Consider the following 20,784-nt stretch of genomic DNA (forward strand, 5'->3'; position numbering starts at 1 on the left):
AGCATCATGGTCAATGAGGACATGAGGACTCACATGAGGGTGAGTTAATTTTTGGTGAGTTAATTGTTTGGTGAGTTAATTCACTCATAAAAGTGACTGGGAATTTAAAAAAAAAAAAAAATAAGAGTAGTGAAGGAATATAGGATTTATCTCTCCAAACACAGCTGGGTGTGAAAGAGAGAGGAGAACCAAGGTGGTAGCTGAGAAGGCTTTCTAAGGATGGTGGGACTTGGACATGTTTGTATAAGATAAGGGAAGAAAATTGTGAAGAGAGCGGGACAGAAGGTGGTGGAAAGAGGGGAGGGTGTTAAGGGTGGAGCGGAGTCAGGGCCATGGTGCAAGTGTGTGCATGGAGCCCACCAGAGGTAAAGTTGACTTTGGAAAAGATTTGAGCCATCTTCTAGAGAGGAAGAACAGAAGATTACAAGCACAAAGCCACCAATACTTACTGTGTACAAAACACAGGAGGTGTATTAGGGTATCTTATTTAAATCATCCAATAGGTGTTGTTGACTCCATTTTTTAGATGAAGAAACTGAAGCTCATAGAGATTGGGCAAAATGCTCAAGTTAACACAGTCAGAAATCGGGAGATCTCTGGCCTGCTGATTGCAAAGCCCACACCTTTACATATATTAAAGCTTTGTGCCAAAGGATGGTTTCTATTCTTAGGTCACTTGGAGTGAGGGTTGGCTTGGGGACAGGAGTAAATACTTTCAGAGGCACCTGGGTGGCTCTGTCAGTGGAGCGCTGGACTCTTGGTTTTGGCTCAGTTTATGATCTCAGGGTCATGGGATCCAGCCCCGTGTCAGACTCCATCCCTCTCCCTCTGCTCCTCCCTGCTCCACCCCCCTAAAATAAACAAATAACACCTTTAAAAGAAAAAGAAGCAGCAAATACATTCAGCCACTTGGAAGAATGCAGTAGTATGTAGCATTAGGGGTTCAGATTTTTTAAAAAATTATTTACATATATATATTTAAGATTATACACATATATTTTAAATTATATCTTTCCATGTAATATATATGACATATCTTTTTATATTAAATTTTTAAAAGAAGAATAACTGTAAATCTGGACACTTTTTACCTTTCCTGTAAAGCTCTGGCAATTCAGCAAAATAATACTATGATTTTCTAACAGCTGCTCACATGTAATTTCTTTCTGTGGCCACAGCAGGGCAGGAGTTCTCTTTTACAGGAATCACAGTACTTGCTAAAATGTATTTTCAATAACTTGAGATTTACAAACCATATTTGCAAGCATAATAAAAAGGCAAACTCATTAAAAAAAAAACTTGCTTCAATGTTGTGATCAAATAAACTCAAGGAAACATTACACAAAATGGAAAAGGCTGCTTCCCACAGCAGTCAAGCATATCTTTAAAATGCAAATGGTTTACTCTTTTAATGATGAAAGAAAAATCTTGTGAAAGCAACACTTTCAGATGAATAAAATATCAAACCCAGGATATTTTCTTTTACATCTAGTTGCCTTGCATATCATATAGACTTATAGAAGCAAAAAAAGAAATGTGTATTTGGCAAGTTTGAGTTATTAAATCTTAAGGGGAAAAAAAGGGATTATATCCAGTTAAGCTTTTTAAAGTAAACCTTGTAGATTTCATTTTTCAATGCAAAAATTTATTAAAAAAAATAAGTAGCAAAAGTGGACTGAAACACCGTCAGACAGATGGTCCTCGTTTTTTTGTTTGTTGTTTGTTTGTTTTTTATTTTTATAAAATATTTTATTTATTTATTTAACAGAGATCACAGTAGGCAGAGAGGCAGAGAGACAGGCGGGGAAGCAGGCTCCCTGCTGAGCAGAGAGCCCAACGTGGGGCTCCATTCCAGGACCCTGGGACCATGACTGAAGCCGAAGGCAGAGGCTTTAACCCACTGAGCCATCCAGGTGCCCCGGTCCCTGCTTTAAAAAAAAAAAAAAAGATTCTATGTTCAGAGTTACAAAATTCAGAAGGTAGAGAGGATAAAAATATGAAAATTGAATGCCATCTTCAGGTTTTCCAGGTTTCCACTTCCCTATTTCTTCTTCCTAAAAGTAACTGCTGTTAATAGATTCTTATGATGAAGACTACTTTGCAAAGAATGTTTCACCCCAAGATTAGGAATAGAATTGAAAACAACAGACTTCCGGGGCCCCCAGGTGGCTCAGTCAGTTACGCGTCGGACTCTTGTTTTTGGCTCAGATCATGATCTTGAGGTGGTGGGTTGGAGCTCCACGTGAGGGTTTTGTGCTTAGTTCAGAGTCTTCTTCAGATTCTCTCTCCCTCTCCCTCCTACTCTTTCTCTCAAATAAATAAATAAAATCTTAAAAAAAAATTTTTCAGTCTTTTCTTGAACCAAAACTCAGACTGGAATTTTTGTTGCACTTGGGAAATGCAGCAGTGGCCTCAGAAGCAAAGGCCCTTGTAAACGGCCAACCGCATCACTGCCATCCCCATGGCCATCCTTCAGAATGAATGAGAAATCAAAGCGTCTTCTCACCTCCAGAAATGGTCTTCCCAGAGGTAAGGTATGTATGTGCAGTACGCGTGAACCGCAGCCGCCCCTGCTGTCTGCCAGGAGCCCAGAGAAAAGACCTCAGTCTCCAGGGCTGTCAGTCCAGCCCTTTCATACTCACTGAAGTCAATTGAACGAAACAAAACAACACATAACACTTCTATCTTAGAAATAACAAGGGACTCCTTGAGACATTGATTCATCCATAGTTGCACACATTGAAGAGAAAAGTATGTTTTATATATACACTGAATACAATATCTAACTTTTTAAGAATGTTGTAAAATATTTCCATATGTACATTATATCAAAGTACTTTCCCCCCAAGTCCGGTTGAAAGGAAATACCCAGGGCATTAGGCCCATCAGAATAGATGTCTTCAGTTGTGGTTTTCAGATGCCCTAACGTGCTTCTGCCCAGAACTAATCAAATGCAGCTTGGGATTTGTAGGCTGTATGTGTGTGTGTGTGTGTGTGTGTGTGTGTGTGTGTGTAATTCCTTACAAAGAGAAAAAAATCACTTGGATAAGACACAATAGAGAAGGATGAGTTATCAGTTGACTTTTTGGTATATTTCCAACATTATCACTTGTTTTTAATCATTCAGAGGAGAAGACTTCGTCATGACCACCTTGAATGCGTTTTGCTGGTTTCTCCATAAATACGTAAGAAGGCTGTTCCATGCTAGAAGCAGGAAAGGATCATGCGTTCCAGGGTGTGGATAACACAGGATATATTATTTGAACACTCAAAACAGCTCCAGTTATATTATCATTTGTAGGTGTGGTGATGAGATTTAGAGAGGCCAAGACACTTGCTCAAAGTCATCTAACTGGTGACCAAGAGGGGAACCTACAATTTAAACCCTTATTTGTCTAACACCAAATCGTATATACTTTCTGCCCTATCTTGTGACAAGGCAGTTCAAGATCCATCTCTGTGAGAATCGGTGAGGAGATCTTGTGAAAATGCAGGTTGTTGGCTGAACGTTCAGAGATTCTGACTGAGAAAGTCTTAGGAATCTGACCATCAGATTCTTCGATGTGAGAACCTTTGTCCATATCATAATGCTGTTATTTGCTTATTTTAAAGATTTTTTTTTTTTTGACAGAGAGACAGTGAGAGAGGGAGCACAAGCAGGAGGAGTGGGAGATGGAGAAGCAGGTTTCCTGCGGAGCAGGGAGCACGACACAGGGCTCCATCCCAGGACCCCGGTATCATGAATGGACCCGAAGGCAGATGCTTAATGACGGAGCCACCCAGGTGCCCCTAATGATCACCTTTTTAAAACGAAAGGGACATTTCATATGACAAACCTCATTTGCATCCTGACATCTAGTTGTAAAGAGCTGGTGTTCCCGGTGTGCTCTTCACAGTGGACCATGTCCTTGGCATCACTTGCAGGCTTTGTATTTATATCTAACAGACTGACCCCAGCAGATTGAATCACCAGCTTCACCTGCTCGAAATTCCTTTGACAGAAGTCGTCTTTCAGCCCAGCACCAGGAATTCTAAAGCTAAAATGTAAATAAACCTAAAGGAACACACCGACTCATGTTCACACTATGGATGATGGCAGATGTGTTCTGAGGTTGGGTTTTGAGGAGAGATGGAAAAGGACCTAGCTGCTAGGTACCAGGCATACCCGATCTTTTTAACAAGCTTGGAAGATAGGTATTCCTTTATTCAGGTTTCGGGTTCATAACAAAGATACTCAGAGCATTTAAGTAATTTCTTAAAGTAATATAACTAAGTAGTAGAGACCATGCTTTGTCCACTATACCAAGCCACATGCCTGTGTGTATGGAAAGAGGGGGCTAAGAAGAGAGATCGGAGACTTCGTATACTCCAGAAAGTCTCCCCAGGGGCAGTACCAGCATAGGGCCCAGTATACACCCAGTGCACAGTTAATGAATGTGCATGTTGAATGCACATTGAATGTGCACTGTTGAATGAACTGATGTGAATGCCATCAAAATATTCGAAACACTCATGTACTTAAAAACCCTGTGGTAACTCCCAACTGCCTGTAGTAGTAATTCTCTAAATTGTTCAGAAAGCAAAGCACTTAGAAATCATGGTGTTCTTTTTAGGGTATGACAGATATACACATTATACCACAAATTAACTTTCTGTTAATCAGATTTTGTGCAGACAATATCCAGCACCAACAATTTAAGAAAAAATGAAAATCAACACATTCATCCATACATTTATAGTTTTTTTTTCTCCTAAAAACTGGGGATCTTGGATTACCTTGCAGAAGACCCAAATTTTATGATTTGCTATTTCAAAGTGTTGAATTTCTCCTGATATTGCTCAGAAGAAAAACATAGTCTCCCTTGGTATTACACAGCACACTCCTAGAAAATTCAGTATTTACTAAAACCATGCAAAAGTACTTTTTTGTTTATATTTAAGTGGAGTTGACCAAAGCTTAGATAGTAATAAATAGGTTTCCCATCTACATAAAAATCTGATTGGGTCTTGGAAGTTCACATAGGACTCAGGACAATTTGTTGAGCAGGACTGTCCATACATGACAGAAGGCATAGCATCAGTGCCCCAGTACATTTCCAACATGTCTCATAGCTGCCATCTGAGCTTGAACCATTGACTTAAACGAATCTACCAAGAGCCACGAGCACCTGAACTAAGCTGGACTGTAAGGTCTTGGAGGGCACTGGTGATACCATGTTCACCCTCAAAAGTCCATCCAGTGCCTGAAGCACAGATGTCCAATTCATTACCAAGGCGATGGAATGAATTCATATGTCCATGAATGGGAGATTTTGGAGATTCCTAATCTAGTCTTCCAGAACAGGAAGTGACTTGGCACCATAATAGACGTCGCTAGTCACAGAACCAGTGCCACAGTTGAGGCCTCTTTGCTTCTACTATTGTCCTCTTTCTATAATCTCAGCCATCTTCAACTGTGGTACTTCACTCATTTAATCTCCAGAGTTACTCAAAAGCATCCCAAGGGGAACGGGGTTTCACCAGTTTTTTGGTTTTGTTTTGTTTTTTAAGATTTTATTTATTTATTTGACAGATAGAGATCACAAATAGGCAGAGAGGCAGGCAGAGAGAGGAGGAAGCAGGCTCCCTGCTGAGCAGAGAGCCCGATGCGGGACTCAATCCCAGGACCCTGGGATCATGACCTGAGCCGAAGGCAGAGGCTTTAACCCACTGAGACACCCAGGTGCCCTGGGTTTCACCAGTTTTAAGGAAAACAATTTCTAGACTATTGCTTTCCACACGTACTCTTAAAACTGATCCCTCCCAGATAGGTGTCACCATCAATTCTCCCTCTCATCCCCTCTTGTACAATCATTTGTCTCCCATTTTACCAAAGAAAGGGTGGTGTTCCATCGTGCATTGACTGGAGGCCTGTAAAATTTGGGAGCAATAAATGGACAATTTTAAATATTGGGACCAGCACAGTCTTCTTCAAACAAACTCCTAAGGCTTCCCATCTACTCAAGAGCTGAAGAGCCAGAGCGGACCACACATTTTGCAGGATTTGTTGCAGGACTACAAACAAATGTGTACTATCCCATCAGATATCATGCCTAAACACTAGGAAAGTATAAATTGAGCCAACAAATGATTTGACAAGGTAAGTTCTAGTCTCTCCTTTGACAAACATACCTTCCAAAGGTCTTAAAGGCCAGGCCCAACATTATGATCCTAGGACTTTCATGGGCTCTCTGTCTAAGTGTGAACAGGTAGCCTGTTCCCTGCCCAGCCGCCTTTTTTCTAGACCTCTGGCCCTACCTACCTTGATGGGCCACATGTGTAGCTGTGTGGACGGCTCAGCTCATACACATCCAAGCTCCTGACACAGGCCCTGCAAATGCCCGTGGGCTTCTGGGGAGCACCTCAGGGGCACTGTTCTCCCTGAGAGACAGGCCAGAGAGGAGAACTCAGCGTACCCTACTAGTTCCCTAAATTCTTTGCTTATTGGAGAAGAGGGATACTGGCAGGGGGAAGCCAGAGCAGAGGCCCCTCTTGCCCAGCTCTGAGAGCTGTAGTGGTTGGAATAGTAAGCTACAAGAACAGATACAATCTGGCACACTGAGAACTTCCTGCCCTCATCTCTCCTGCTTTCTCCCTCCACACTCCGGCCACATGGCACCCTCTGGCCCCCAGACTGTCCTCTACTTGGAATGCTCTTTTTCTCAGATATCTTGTTCTCAGCCTTCTCAGGGCAGCCTCCCCTCACATCACTGTTTGCATCATAAGGCCCTGCTTCCCCCTTGCATTCTGTCCCTTTCCCCTGCTTTACCTCTCTCTGTAGATTAGTCATACCAATATTCCACATATTCACTCGCTCCCTCATCAGTTCATTCATTCATTGTCTCCCCTCGTTAGAATGTAATTTCCATGAAGGCAGGGATTTTTGTCTATTTTGTTTATCCTTGCCCAGAACGCTGCCTTATAAATAGTAAACAAGTTACAAAGAATGCTTGCTTGCTTGATGTTCAAAAAATAAAAAATCAGTGCAGGACTTTGTGTCTTCCCCTATCTCACTCATGAGGGAGATGTTGGACATTGGAGTAGGGGTATCCTGGCCCACACTGGGATAACCTGACCTCAGATGAAATGCAGAATGCTGAGGAATGACAATTTTCATTTACCATCCTCCCTTCAGTCATCTCCCTTAAATTGTCAAAGAACAGGTAATTCCTGAGAGAGAATCCCATGAAAGTGAAGCAAAAACACATTTGAAAGGGCGGTCCTGCCTTATTTTACCCAGAGGCCAAATGGGTGGCAAGACTCCATACCTCTCTCTTTTGCTTTTCTTTCTTAGAATAGGACAGAATTGTGGAAATCACCAAACAGGAACAGACTTTCAACATAAAAAGTTTAAAATCCCATGGAGGAAATGGGATGTATAGGAAACAAGAAGAAAAATAAAGAATATTTTATAAATATCCAACTGTTAGAAGAATCTATGCCTGTCTTTTTTTTTTTTTAAGATTTCTATGTAGCTTCAATTTGATCTATTTAAAAGGTGATTTTTTTTTTTTCAAATTATTCACATCTTTACTCTGCTGGAAATTATATCCTTTGCAATGATTTCAGTTTAAAATGAAAAGTTCTGGCAGGGGGAAGCCATCTAAAAATGGGAAAATGTCTACAAAGTTTTTCCAAGATTTTTACGGGATATGCAAACAAAATCTTACTTTTTTTTTTTTTTTTAATATTATTTATATTAGAGAAAGACAGCATGAGAAAGCACACAAGCAGGAAGGAGAGAAGGAGAGGGAGAGAGAATCCCAAGTAGACTCCATGCAGGGCACAGAGCCTGCCTAGGTTTGATCTCAGAACTCCGAGATCACAACCTGAGCTGAAACTAGGACTCCAATGCTCAAAAACAGCTCTGCCACCCAGGTGCCCCAAGCAAAATCATATTTAAAGACCATTGCACTGTACCGCTCTTTTAGTGGTATACAGCTATGTAAAGACTAACCCCCAAATTTAATGGGGTAAAACAATCATTTTGTTTTTCGCATCATCCTTTGGGTTAATTAGACTCAACAAGGCAGTTTTCTGCTGGTCTCGCTTGAGGTTTCTCACGCAGTTGCAAGCAGATGGCAGCTGTGCTAGAAGCAGGCGTCATCTAGAGCGGGGAGGGTCCACAAACTACAACCTGTGGGCTCAATCTGCCCCACAGCAGTTTTTGTGAATAAAGCTCTACTGGAGCACAGCCGTGAGCATCCCCTCGGGTACTGTCTGGGGCCACTTCTGCACTATCAGCAGAGTTGAATAGTTTCATCACAGACCATATAGCTAACAAAGTCTTTGTATGACTTATATTAAGATGCTGTAAACATTTGAATTTTCTTTAATGCCACTGGATCTTTAAGAACATCAAGCTGTAAGCCTACTCCCAACCCAAGAGAGAGAAAGAGAGAGAGAACCAGGCCAGTTAGCAAGTGAAGCCCTCGGGCTATTTGCACAGGCCAAGGAATACAGAGGTTGAATGAGTATTAGGGGAATTCAGTCAATAATTTTGATCCTTTTTGTCCTTAATAGTAGGTTGATGCCTAAATTATCTAGGGGACTGCATAATTTAAATATCCTCTAATGCAGAGGAGAGTGTCTTTTCTCCTAACCGAACAGTTTAGGAAAGCTTTTTTTTCCCATTGATCTCCCTTAGGAAGGAAAGGAGGCACACATCTTTTGGCTCTGGGCCCACAGAGGTGGACTAAAAGCTATATAGTACAAGGGATGTTCCCTCTTAGTGATTAAGTTTGTTCATACATATCAGATTCATTCAGCTACAAATGTTGAGTGAATTCGGTTGCATGAATTGCTTTTATTTTTTAAAAAGATTTTATTTATTTATTTGAGAGAGAGAGAGAGAGAGAGAGAGAGAGCGTGCGCATGACCGGCATGAATAAGAGAAGCAGACTCTCTGCAGAGCAGGGAGCCTGGTGCGGGTCTTGATCCTGGGACTCTGGGATCATGACTTGAGCAGAAGGCAGATGCCCAACTGACTGAGCCACCCAAGCACCCCCGTTTTTCTTCTTCTTCTTTTTTTTTAATACAATCTCTTTCTTAAGGCATTTGCACATGTTGGTTCTTATGCTTGGAATGTTCTCCCTACTTGTCACCCAACTAAAATCCACTTGTCCTTGCCACAATATGAAACCTCACTTCCTCAGAAAAGCCTACTTTACCACCCTGTGAGGGGTCCTTCTTGCCTTGTTCCACAACACTGTAGTTACTCTGATTCTTATCCCAAAGTATGCAATTAAAAATGTATTTATTGGGGCACCTGGGTGGCTCAGTGGGTTAAGCCTCTGTCTTCGGCTCAGGTCATGATCTCAGGGTCCTGGGATCGAGCCCTACATCAGGCTCTCTGCTCAGCAGGGAGCCTGCTTCCCCATCTCTCTCTGCCTGCCTTTCTGCCTACGTGTGATGTCTGTCAAATAAATAAATGAAATCCTTAAAAAAATGTATTTATTTCCTCATTTAACATGGTCTCCCCTCTGTGCCATGACAGCAGGAAAGAGCCTGCTTTGTTGACTTCTGTATTACTATTTACCCAAGAGCACAATTTCTGGAACACAGTCGTTTCTAATAAATATTTGCTGAGTGAACAAATGAAAACTACAGCAAACTGTAAGGACTATAAATGTAGTGGCAAAATATTTATATATTCCTTCGAATTAACCAGAAACATTTAAGATTTACTCAAAATTACTAAACAGCTAGTATTTTGGAAACCTGAAAACATCTTTTGATCCAGAATTATTGTGGGTCTTATCCTTTAGAAAGAAAATTCATGAAGACCGTCTTAACTTTTCTACTCCTGGTTTAGAATACAGTGTTTATCACATATAGTTCTCATTGTTTAAAGAGATGAAACTTGCACATTTGCAAGGTTTTAAAATTATTTTCCTCTACATTCACACACCCAGATTCAATAAACGCTTTGTTTTTCTATTTTATAAAACCAAGGGGGCACCTGGGTGGCTCAGTTGTTAACTGTCTGCCTTCAGCTCAGGTCATGATCCCAGGGTCCTGGGTTCAAGCCCCACATCAGGCTCCCTGCTCAGCGGGAAGCCTCCTTCTCCCTCTTCCCCTGCCTGTGTTTCTTCTTTTGCTCTCTGTCAAATAAAATCTTAAAAAAATAAATAAATAAAATAAAAAAATCAGATCCCAGAATATTCACAGAATCAAAGCATTAATAGACATTTATTACAATTTTAAGGTGTAAATCATATATGTACGAGATATATGTAGAGCTCCTGAAACCAACAGTAATATCATATTTAAGATGTGATTTAAGGGCACGGAGCCTGGCTAGGTTTGATCTCAAGACTCCAAGATCACAACCTGAGCTGAAACCAGGAATCCAATGCTCAACCAGCTCTGCTACCCAGGTGCCCCAAGCAAAATCATATTTGAGAAACGGCCAGTGGCTTGCTGGTAATATATTTTTTTACGATTTTATTTGACAGAGAAAGAGACAGACAGACAGTGTGCGTACACAAGCAAGCAGAACGGCAGGCAGAGGGAGAGGGAGAAGCAGGCTCCCCACTGAGCAGAGAGCCCAAAATGGGGCTCAAACCCAGGACCCTGAGATCATGACCTGAGCCAAAGGTAGTCGCTTAACCGACTGAGGCCACCCAGGCTCCCCGGTAATATTTAACATGCAGCTCCCAAGGAGAGAAAGTATTTTTTGTAGCATTTGGTGATTTCCCATATGTAAATACTCCTGCCATGATAATTTCAAGGTACCGACCAGACATCAACACAGAGCTGGGAATGCATGCAATTGGTTCTCACAGCCGGAATGAGCTGGCTCCACACACCACTGGCTCTGTTGGTAATAGCTAATAATTATAAACTTGCTAAGTAATCCACCTCAGAGAAAAACCTTAATATTCCACCCTGCTTCACAATCTTACTCCCTAAGAACTGTATGTGATTTTTATTGGTGTGATGAGAAATAGTTTATATTTAAAGCTGCACGTAGTCCTGACTATCAAAATTCTGGGAACCCAAGCTCCAAATCATTAGGGTAAAAATTTTAAGTATGTTATTACATTGCTGAAAATAAACTTAATTTACTTACTTAAACATATGGAGATTTTCTGCTTTTAAGGGTAGAAGACTACCTCCCCCATCCTTCTAACAGAATTTATAAGCAATTCAATGGAAGGAGAAATTATACTAGACTTTAAAAAGAAACCACTGACTACATTCGCATGTCTTTTTAGGAAATGTCAACAATACTTAAGTCACACACACAGAACTGGATTCAATAAAAGCTTTGTTTCGCTTTTTACAAAATCAAAACGCAGAACAGTGCAGAATTCATTTTGGTTACTTGGGCAGAGTTGGTACTATATTCACACCCATCTACGTCCTTCCTGATCTACACACTACAGGTCGAATTTGGCACTGCTTTGAGTGCAGGGGTGGGAGGAGGAAGCTGGACTGCACAGTGCGGGGGGAAGAGGTGAGGAGCGGCATAAGCAAAGGGCAGCTGAAGAAGGATGGCCTGTGGTCAAGAACTTCAGTGGCTCAACTAACACAGGTGAAGAAATGGGTCACCGATCAGGAACATCTCATAACTGTTAATGTTATGGAATTAGCAAGTCTGTGTCCCCCTCAAAATTCCTAAGTGGAAACCCTACTCCCCAGTGTGATGGTGTAAGTAGCAGGGGGGCCTTTGGGAGGTAATTAATCTTGAGGGTGAAGCCCTCATAATGGCATCAGCACCCTTGTAAGAGACACAAGAGGGCTTGCTTCTTTTTCCATCATGTGGATACAAGGAGATAGCTCTCTGCTAACTAGTAAGAGGGCCCTCACTAAGAACTGAATCAGCCAGCACTCTGAGTTTAGCCCTATCAGTCTAGCACTAGGAGAAATGTTTGTATTTTAAGTCCCTCAGACTGTGGTAATTAGTTACAGCAGCCTGAGGCAGACCAAGACACTTAGGAAGCACTATTGCAACCCTAGGAACTAAAGCTTCATATATGTACCATACTTCAGTGCCAGCTTATCAATTTAAAAACAATCACTATAAATGAAATGATCAAATATGTAAGAATGCTCACGAGTATTAAAAAAGAAAAACTGGAAATCACCTAAATGTTCAAAAGGGAGTCAATTGTGGCATGTAGATTTGATGGCAGATGCAGCCACTGAAATATTTTTCCATAAAGTGGGTTGAAAATTTATATAGATCCCTCCAATTTTGATTTAAAATCTATGCCTAGAAAACAAAATGGGGAAACATCGAATGGTTAAATAACCTATATACTGAAATAAAAGGGGATTTTTTTCATTTGGTTTTTTCCATACTTTTCAAATTGTCTGCAAAGACATTTTACGGAACTGAGAATGTTGCAAATTTAAAAAAAGGTTAAACCACTTAACAAATACATTCTTTGGAAAGTATGTAACTTTAATGCTTTTCTCAAACTTCTTAACCTACTCATCTTGCTGAACCTTAGTCCAACTCACCAGGTAGTCTGTGTTCAGCCAAGCTGTCCTACGCACCGCACCCTGAGCAGTAGAGGGAAGCATATGGGTGCTGGGCTGGCAAACAGAAGCTGTCCCCTCTATAGCCAGTATTCAACAATTACAAGCTAGATTAGTTTACAACGTAAGCAAATAACTGAATTAAAATGTTGAGACATTGTTTAATGTTATTTTAAACATACGCACTTTCACATTCTTATAACACACACACCAAGTCACCAAACTTGTCCCTGTAGTATGGGTTGGCCTAAGTCAGTGTGAAATGACTGTTTCATCTACCTCATAATTCCACATTTTCCTTATAACCCCATTAGAAATCTTATTTTATATCATAATTAAACATTACAGAAGGTAACTATTACCTGGTGGATCTCAATTAAGACTAGGCTGACAATAGGGGCCTCAGCTATCATTTGTCTTTGTGGGGAGTGACAGTCATTTGATTTCAACCACTAAGTATATCATTTGCAAAAATCTTAAAAACAAATGGCTCTGGGTACTATTATATAACCCTCCGTTTTCTTATTTGCAAACTGGGGATAACATAGGTGTCACGGGGTTATCAAAGAAGACGTGAAGTATTTTGAAGCGTCACACATGGCAAAGCTAGGATTAGAAATTCTTTACTGCTGGAGTTCCTGTGTCAGCTTAGCCACTTACTAGTTCCAGGACACCTTTCTTCTTCAAAAGGACGGTCATTTTTATTTATTTATTTATTTTTTTTTCAAAGATTTTATTTATTTATTTGACAGAGAGAAATCACAAGTAGGCAGAGAGGCAGGCAGAGAGAGAGAGAGGAGGAAGCAGGTTCCCTGCTGAGCAGAGAGCCCGATGCGGGACTCGATCCCAGGACCCTGAGATCATGACCTGAGCCGAAGGCAGCGGCTTAACCACTGAGCCACCCAGGCGCCCCAGGACGGTCATTTTTAAGAGGAAACACTCCTCTGCCTGAGACATCTAAGTTACATCATACTAGTAACAGAACACCTAGACTGAAGAAAGGTCAAAATATATAGAAAGCTCTTTTGGGGACTAGATTTCTTTGCTTGTGCAAACAGCCTGCCTCTGCTCTCTATGCTCCCCTGAGATTAAAAATAAGCTTGACATGATCTGAAAAAATGGGTCTTAGAAGGCAATTCAAATAAACTAATGTACATAGAACATTAGAAAATGCTTGGTACTGTCTAAGCACTGTAAGAATGAGTTACTCTCACTCTTTACACACTTTTATATTATGAAGAGTTGTTAGAAGTATCACACAGCTTTCAAGAATAAATATAACCAAGGTCTGTTACTTTAATTTCTGAAATGATTATAAATTCAACATCAACCAGTTTGAATTTCATTAGATCTATGACAAGTTTTGTATTTAAGAGCTCATTATTTGCTGAATATGAAGTTCCAAGCTCTCCAATATAGACCATTTTGAACTGACCTAAAGAAATGTAAGGTTTAAATAAGATGGTGTAAGATTCCATTCCAAAGAACTTATTGAACACCGTTATTCTGTCCTGTCAACATTGGTGCTGAAGGAAACTCTATGGAAATTATTCAGAGGAATTAAAAGAAACATCCAGATTTTTTTAAGGGCCACTTTTCTCAAACCGTCCAAGTCTTCCAGAGCTGCCATCAAAAAATTCTACCTATCACTAACCTCCATTTCCTCTGTTTCAGAAAAAGCAATCACCTAAAAATAATGAAATCCCCAAACACCATAGAAATGGGTATACTAACAAATTACAACAGCAATAACAGATCAAGCCTTTTGATTTTTATTTAGCTTTCTGACTCTGTGCTTGTGCCTTCAACACTTTCACAACGATTTTCTGCTCCTCGATAAGGAAAGCACGCTTGATCCTAGAAAGAAAAATATTAAATTAACACTTATAAGTAAACAAAACCTACAAGTACAGACTAAACTAAATTGCAGGAGCTGCAATTAGATGGGCAGACCGTTTGGCTGAAGGTATTCCTGCGCTGGCATTTAAAGCAGGATAATCCCTCAATTCTATGCTGATTGCACCTGCCCTCTTCTTCTGAGTCAAGAAGGAATTATGTGTGCAGAATCAAAATGGTGGGTTAAAAGATATTAGCAACAGGCAATATCTTAAGTGTGAAGATTCTACAGCTTGAATGAGGCCACCTCTGCGACTTACTAGCTATGTGATCTTGGGCAAGTTACCTTCTCGGTCTTAAGGTACAGCAGTAAGTTTATACCCATTTCACAAGACTTTATGAGATGAAACTTGGGAAAGAGATGCAATTTCTGTACTCTGAATCTCCATTTAGAGAGAAAGTACTTTTTATTAATGACTTTTATTACAGTGCATAGGACCTGACAAACAGCTGGTTCTCACTACCATTTGTTAAAAGCAAAGTTACCTCCAGAGAGAAATTAAATTCCCAAAAAAACCTGTCCCACCTACGCTTTTTTATTGGTACCCCTGTTTATCTAATAACCCTGCCTGATAGTCCTGGGATTTTGGGACTCATTCCCTAAAAACTTATTCAAAGACCACACTCCTCTCAGAGTCCTAGCTAACACTAACCTACAGACTACCAGTAGACCTACTCCCAAATCTCTTAAGAGCTAGGGCCTGTAAATCCTATTTTTAATAATGTGCCCATGATTATGTTTAGCAAAATCTGGGAACCAAACACTGGTAAAAAGCCAAACCCTTTTACCTTAAAACTAACTCATGACCCTCTCATCTCCAATATACCTTTCCAATCTCATTTCTCATTCCTTTACATTCCTTGCCTACAATGCCCTTTCAACTTCTTGGGCAACATTTACCTATCATTCCAATGCCATTCCCAGAGTCCCACCAACTTGAAGGTAATTACCTCTTCAAAACTTCAATCATAGTTCAGCTTTCCTGTATTTCATGCAAGTTACATTGATTTTCTATTTGTATTACTATAACATGCCTTACCATCCCCCTACAAATTAACTCCTGAAAGGCAGAGTGAACTTGCCAAGTTTGGTTTAGAAACTCACTTTAACCATTTTATAGAACTGAATAAATTGGAGGCAACCCACCTTAATGAACCAGCTCCTTAACTTGTGAAGACCAACTTACCTCACAAATTCTTCCACTTAGTCTTTGGAGGCAATTCATGTTTATAAAATCAGTTAGTTTAAAAGCAAGGGCCTCAATAAAAACTAGAATGAATCCCAGTGCCGTCCCTTAGCGGCTACGTGAATTTAAACAAGCCTTGGTTTCTTCACAAGAAGTAAAACAGAAACCTGTCCCAGATGGACTTGTGACAATGTTTATCATCAAAACACCCAGTAAATGTTACCATCACAGACTCCACCGTTTCCACTCCTACCTAGGCCACTACCAATTCTTTCACGTACCCAAGTCCTGTCCTCTACCTGGAACACTCTCCTCTCCTATAACCCACTCCACCCAGCCTTTAGGTCTTAATGCAGGTGCCAGTGCCTCAACCTTCATGAAGAAGAGGAACTGAACTGTTCCAAGCACTCACCTTTTGTTGAAAGAACATGGTTACTATTCATTCTGCTGTAGGTTTAAATTCTGGCCCACCAAAGGCCCTGCTTGAAACCCATCAATCCCTCCATGTTTAAGGATCAAGCTAAAAATCTGTCTTGTAAGGGCCTTCCTGATCTGTGACTTGTACCTTTCATCTATTACCTCCCACAACACTGCTCCAGCCACACCAGAACATCTAGTTATTTTGTTTTTTTAAAAGATTTACTTTAAATATTTAAAAAGATTTGACAGACAAGAGAACAGAAGTAGGCAGAGAGAGAGAGAGAGAAGCAGGCAGGTTCCCTGCTGAGCAGAGAGCTGGATGTGGGGCTCGACCTCAGGACCCTGAGATCATGACTGGAACCAAAGGCTTTAACCCACTGAGCCACCCAGGTGCCCCACATCTAGTTATTTTGTTCCTACACTTTTAAGACCTTCCACTCTTCATCTACCTGAGTAACCTACAACTTACTAGTTTCTTTTTTTTTTTCTTTTTTTTTTTTTTTTTAAAGATTTTATTTATTTACCCGACAGAGAGAGATCACAAGTAGGCAGAGAGGCAGGCAGAGAGAGGAGGAAGCAGGCTCCCCGCCGAGCAGAGAGCCCGATGCGGGACTCGATCCCAGGACCCCGAGATCATGACCTGAGCCGAAGGCAGCGGCTCAACCCACTGAGCCACCCAGGCGCCCAACTTACTAGTTTCTTATCTGCGTCCCCAACAAAACCAAGGTCAATTTAATTTCTACATCTAGCCTAAGAATGTCCCGAAATCTCAAGTGAATTAGTTTGAACCAGCATTATTTATTAGTCCGTAGAGCACCAATTATCCCTAGTCTAGGAAGGATTCCAAAATACGCAACTTTTGTGTAAGTTCACTAGTCTTCTATGATTAGCATGCAATGGAACCAGACACATGCGCACACAAGTTTTAGAAAGTCCACTGGATTTAAGAGTTATATTTACCTGTCACGAACACACTTGGCACACATGGAACCACCGTAGGCCCTGCTGACATGTTTTTTCGTTTTAGACAACCTCATAAGCACTTTAGGCCTCACAGCACGAACCTGCAAAGTCAACGCTGAGATTATTTTGATGGTTTAACAGAAACTGTCCTGGATTTGACATGTGGGCAGGCTAGGTCAGAACAGGAAATGGTATACTCATTTATCTGAAAGGCATTTCACTGCAACTGTCATTTAGGCTTTAAAAGTCTATGCTCTTGACAGACTTGGATCATGGATAATTAGCACTTCTCAACCTTCCCAGTGGCGACCTCTCCTTCACTCATTCTCTTATCAAGGTATTAATGCTCACTAGCTCTTGTTATTCATAACAGAAGGATCACTTACTCCTCGAAGTCGGCCTGGGCACACGCCACATGCAGATTTCGGTGCTTTCCCAACCTTCTTGGTATAAAGGTAAACGATTCTATTACCTGGGGTTCGGGACCTAGGAAGCGAGAGGATAGGGAAAAGCTCAGCATTCTGCAGAGTAAACAACAATATGTATTTTTGAATTTCAGAAATACTTACAGCCTAGTTTTATTAGAGGCTGTATTGTAGGACAGCCTACGACGGTAGGTCAAACGCTGGACCATTCTGAATGCCTGAATTAAGAATGGAATAAAACTGAATTGTGGAAATAATCCAAACCTCACAACAAAACGGCATCACCAAATTCATACATTCCATATACATATTCTTATATACAGTAATCCTTAAAGTACCTTATGAAAAGAACTCCGTACTTTAAAACTACTTATATTTAAAAGTGATTGGTAAGAATGCTAGGAGGCCCATGTTTGTTTTCCTGACAGTCACCAATGATGGCACTTGATTAAAATCTGCCACTTATTTCTCAGTAAATCTGATTCGGTTTGGCATGGTGTCCAGAAAAGTGTTACTAACAGGCAAATTTACAACAGTTTTTAAAGGAACATTTAAGTTATACCCTCACTTATGCCATCCACTGGAATACTGCACAAGGGGCTACCCAGGCTCCTTTTCTCTAAAACAAGATTTTTACCGAGTTCACATGGCTGTCACTAAGATTAAATGACAGAAGCGAACCTGCTCAACCTACTGGAGTGCCTGTCCTATAAAAGATGCTCAGGGCTCAGTGACTCAGCCCCAAGTAGCATGTGGGACAAGCCAAGCGCCAACTAATACTTATTTTGATATCAAAGTGTCTTTGAATTACAGCATCTTTTTTTTCTCCCCTCATTTACCAACAGAAAATAATACTGAATGAGGTCACTTAGCAAATCGGATATGCAAGTACACACAGGAACCGTTTTTCAGTTAACCACTCAAAGTAACAGGAAAACGTAAACAAGACTTGAATCCTCATTTTTTAACCCCAAACTTCGCAATGACTACATCACATGCGATGTAAAAGAAAACAACCTTCATTTGTTGGTATAAGCTCCTAACATCACACCAAAACAGAAGGTTGACACCAAAGGCCAATGCGGGAGATCCAAACAGCCACCATTCCGTTTACAGCTCTAAAACCAAGACAGAATACTCCCCTTAACATTTTTTTTTTTTTTAATCTCCCTTGGTACTGGCCTTGGAAATGAAAACATTCTGAAATAACGACCCGGACATACTGGTCGTCCGCCATCCCAAAGCCTAAACATATATATGCAGGCCCAATGATAAAATGTGTGCGTAAGATATAAAATGTTCTGCGATGCCGCAGTCTCAACCTGCCGGGTGACAACTCGTAGGTCTCCAAACGCGACTTCTAAGCCGGCCAAGGCCCGAGTTGTGAGCTCTCCAGGTACTCCTGGCTCGGGAAGGGAGGTCCGGATGGATGGCTGTCTGAAGCTAAAAAGCCGGGGCCCCGCTCACCACCAGCCTTCCTCCTGAACCTTTAACCCCACGCCAGTTCAAAGAGCTAAGCCTGAGAGATCCTGGCTCCCCCAACTACCCCGATGGCAGCCGATTGTAAGGAGTAGGGGTACTGAGACGTAAAAACCAACCATACCTACGGAAGCCGTCCCCGGAAGAGGAAAACGGAAGCGCATGCAAGTTTAAAGGTTAACTCTGACTGCGCGGGATAGGAAGTTACGTCAGAAACAGCGCCGCCTTGGTGTACGGATGCCTCCCTGCGCCCCTCAGTCAGCGGGAGATGCATAGAGCTGCCATGTTGTACGGCAACTGGCGAGCTGCCCTTGCCCTGGGGGTCTGCACGTTAGCCCTCAGCAACAGCGCCACACAAAGCTCTTCTGGGAATCGCTGGAGAAACAAATGCAAATAACAAAGGGACCTGCAAAGGGCAGAGGTGGGACAAAGTCAACTTTTTTCATTCTGAGGGACGCACGACGCGTTGAACCCAAAGAGCACTGGCTTTGTAGTTAGTCGAGGATTTAGATCCCAGTTCTGACACTTGTTACTAGGTGACCTTTGTAAGAGAGTAAAGAGAGTAAAGTTACTCTAAATTTCCCTTCTTTTTTCTTGTCATTCATCCAAAGCACAAGGTTAACAAATTGGATTTAAATCTAGTATCTGCTAATTATTAGCTGTGTTATTTTTTAAAAAATATTTTATTTATTTATTTGACAGGCAGAGATCACAAGTAGGTAGCGAGGCAGGCAGAGAGAGAGGAGGAAGCAGGCTCCCCGCTGAGCAGAGAGCCGGATATGGGGCTCGATTCCATGACCCTGGGATCATGACCTGAGCCGAAAGCAGGTGCCCCTTAGCTGTGTTATTTTGAGCAAGTCTTTTTTCTTCTAAGATTTTATTTATTTATTTGACAAACAGAGGTCACAAGTAGACAGAGAGGCAGACAGAGAGAGGAGGAAGCACGCTCTGCCCAGAGCTGAGAGCCGGATTCGGCTGATCCCAGGACCCTGAGATCGTGACCTAAGCTGAGGGCAGAGGTTTAACCCACTGAGCCACCCAGGCGCCCCTTGAGCAAGTCTTTAAATGAGTCATGCCGTGATCAAAGGCGGAATAAAACTGAAGCACTTAGCACAGGTCTTGTCCAAAGCAGGTGCTCAATAAATGGTGGCTAATTTTATGGTTATGTACAGAGCTTCTCATAGGTAATAAAGTTTGAGCTGGGCCTGTGCCATGTGAAAGTCTACATTAAGTGCCTAGGTGTATTTTTTTTTAAAAGACAAGAGTCCTTAGTTTTCACTATATTGCCTAAGAGGTTCATGACCTCCAAAAAACTAAAGAGCACTTTGACGGGTCCTAAGGAAAAAATGCTAAAAAGGGCCTTTAAATCCTTATCTTACGCTCCCTGATAACAGACTGAGAGAGAGCAGCACGCTGGTGTATTGGGGAATGCCCTTAAAAAATATCCGACGCCCAAGGAAGTGACGAAGTAGGAGCAGGGGATCCACCACTGAGGCCTCAGCTGTTCCTATCAAGAGCTCTGGAATGAGGATGGCTCTTCATAGTGGTCCCAAATCCACTATGGGAGCCAGTAGGGAGCCAGTAGGGAGCCAGGTCTTTATACTTCCGCATCAGTCAGTCCTGAGCCTGGATGCCTTTGGTCCGTGGGTGAGGCAGTTTCTTGAAGCTGAGAGCAGCCTCTAGTGAGGGAAGCTGCTGTGAGCCTCCTGCATTGTCCCTGAAGAGGGGATTTGAGTCTAGAGCCTCCTAGTAGCCCCGAAAGTTCCCTTCCCCGCTTCCCAGCCTGACTGTTGAGGTGAGAAAGCAGGCAAGCAACTGGGGACAGACGCCCTCTTCCTATTAGAGATCTGTCTTGGTTGGTGAGTCCTGTTACTTACGTCATCCCT

General features: G+C 41.6%; 1 protein-coding gene across 3 annotated transcripts; it reads right to left on the bottom strand.

The window, feature by feature from the left end:
• Positions 1–1,756: 1,756 nt before the first annotated feature.
• RPL34 (ribosomal protein L34) lies at positions 1,757–19,047 on the bottom strand. 3 transcript variants are annotated; one of them, XM_059171273.1, is made up of 5 exons: positions 19,023–19,047; positions 17,564–17,637; positions 17,381–17,480; positions 16,992–17,095; positions 1,757–1,928 (listed from the first exon to the last, which is right to left on the bottom strand). In XM_059171273.1, exons 2-5 carry the CDS (start codon positions 17,626–17,628, stop codon positions 1,772–1,774), a joined length of 426 nt encoding a protein of 141 aa, XP_059027256.1. In that variant the 5' UTR covers positions 17,629–17,637; positions 19,023–19,047; the 3' UTR covers positions 1,757–1,771. The 3 variants fall into 3 exon arrangements, with proteins under 3 accessions (XP_059027256.1, XP_059027247.1, XP_059027263.1); XM_059171264.1 differs by lacking the exon at positions 19,023–19,047 and adding an exon at positions 18,742–18,980; XM_059171280.1 differs by lacking the exons at positions 1,757–1,928; positions 19,023–19,047 and adding an exon at positions 13,801–14,385.
• Between the last annotated feature and the right edge of the window lie 1,737 nt (positions 19,048–20,784).

This window comes from Mustela lutreola, chromosome 1, assembly GCF_030435805.1.
Source record: "Mustela lutreola isolate mMusLut2 chromosome 1, mMusLut2.pri, whole genome shotgun sequence".
NCBI lineage: Eukaryota > Metazoa > Chordata > Mammalia > Carnivora > Mustelidae > Mustela > Mustela lutreola.

Excerpts from the sequence above, each read along its gene's own strand:
- RPL34 (XM_059171273.1), bottom strand. The coding sequence starts at position 17,628 with ATGGTCCAGCGTTTGACCTACCGTCGTAGGCTGTCCTACAATACAGCC. Across the intron at positions 17,481-17,563 it reads GCCTCTAATAAAACTAGGCT|GTCCCGAACCCCAGGTAATA; the intron begins GTAAGTATTTCT and ends CTCGCTTCCTAG. Across the intron at positions 17,096-17,380 it reads GCCCAGGCCGACTTCGAGGA|GTTCGTGCTGTGAGGCCTAA; the intron begins GTAAGTGATCCT and ends TTGACTTTGCAG.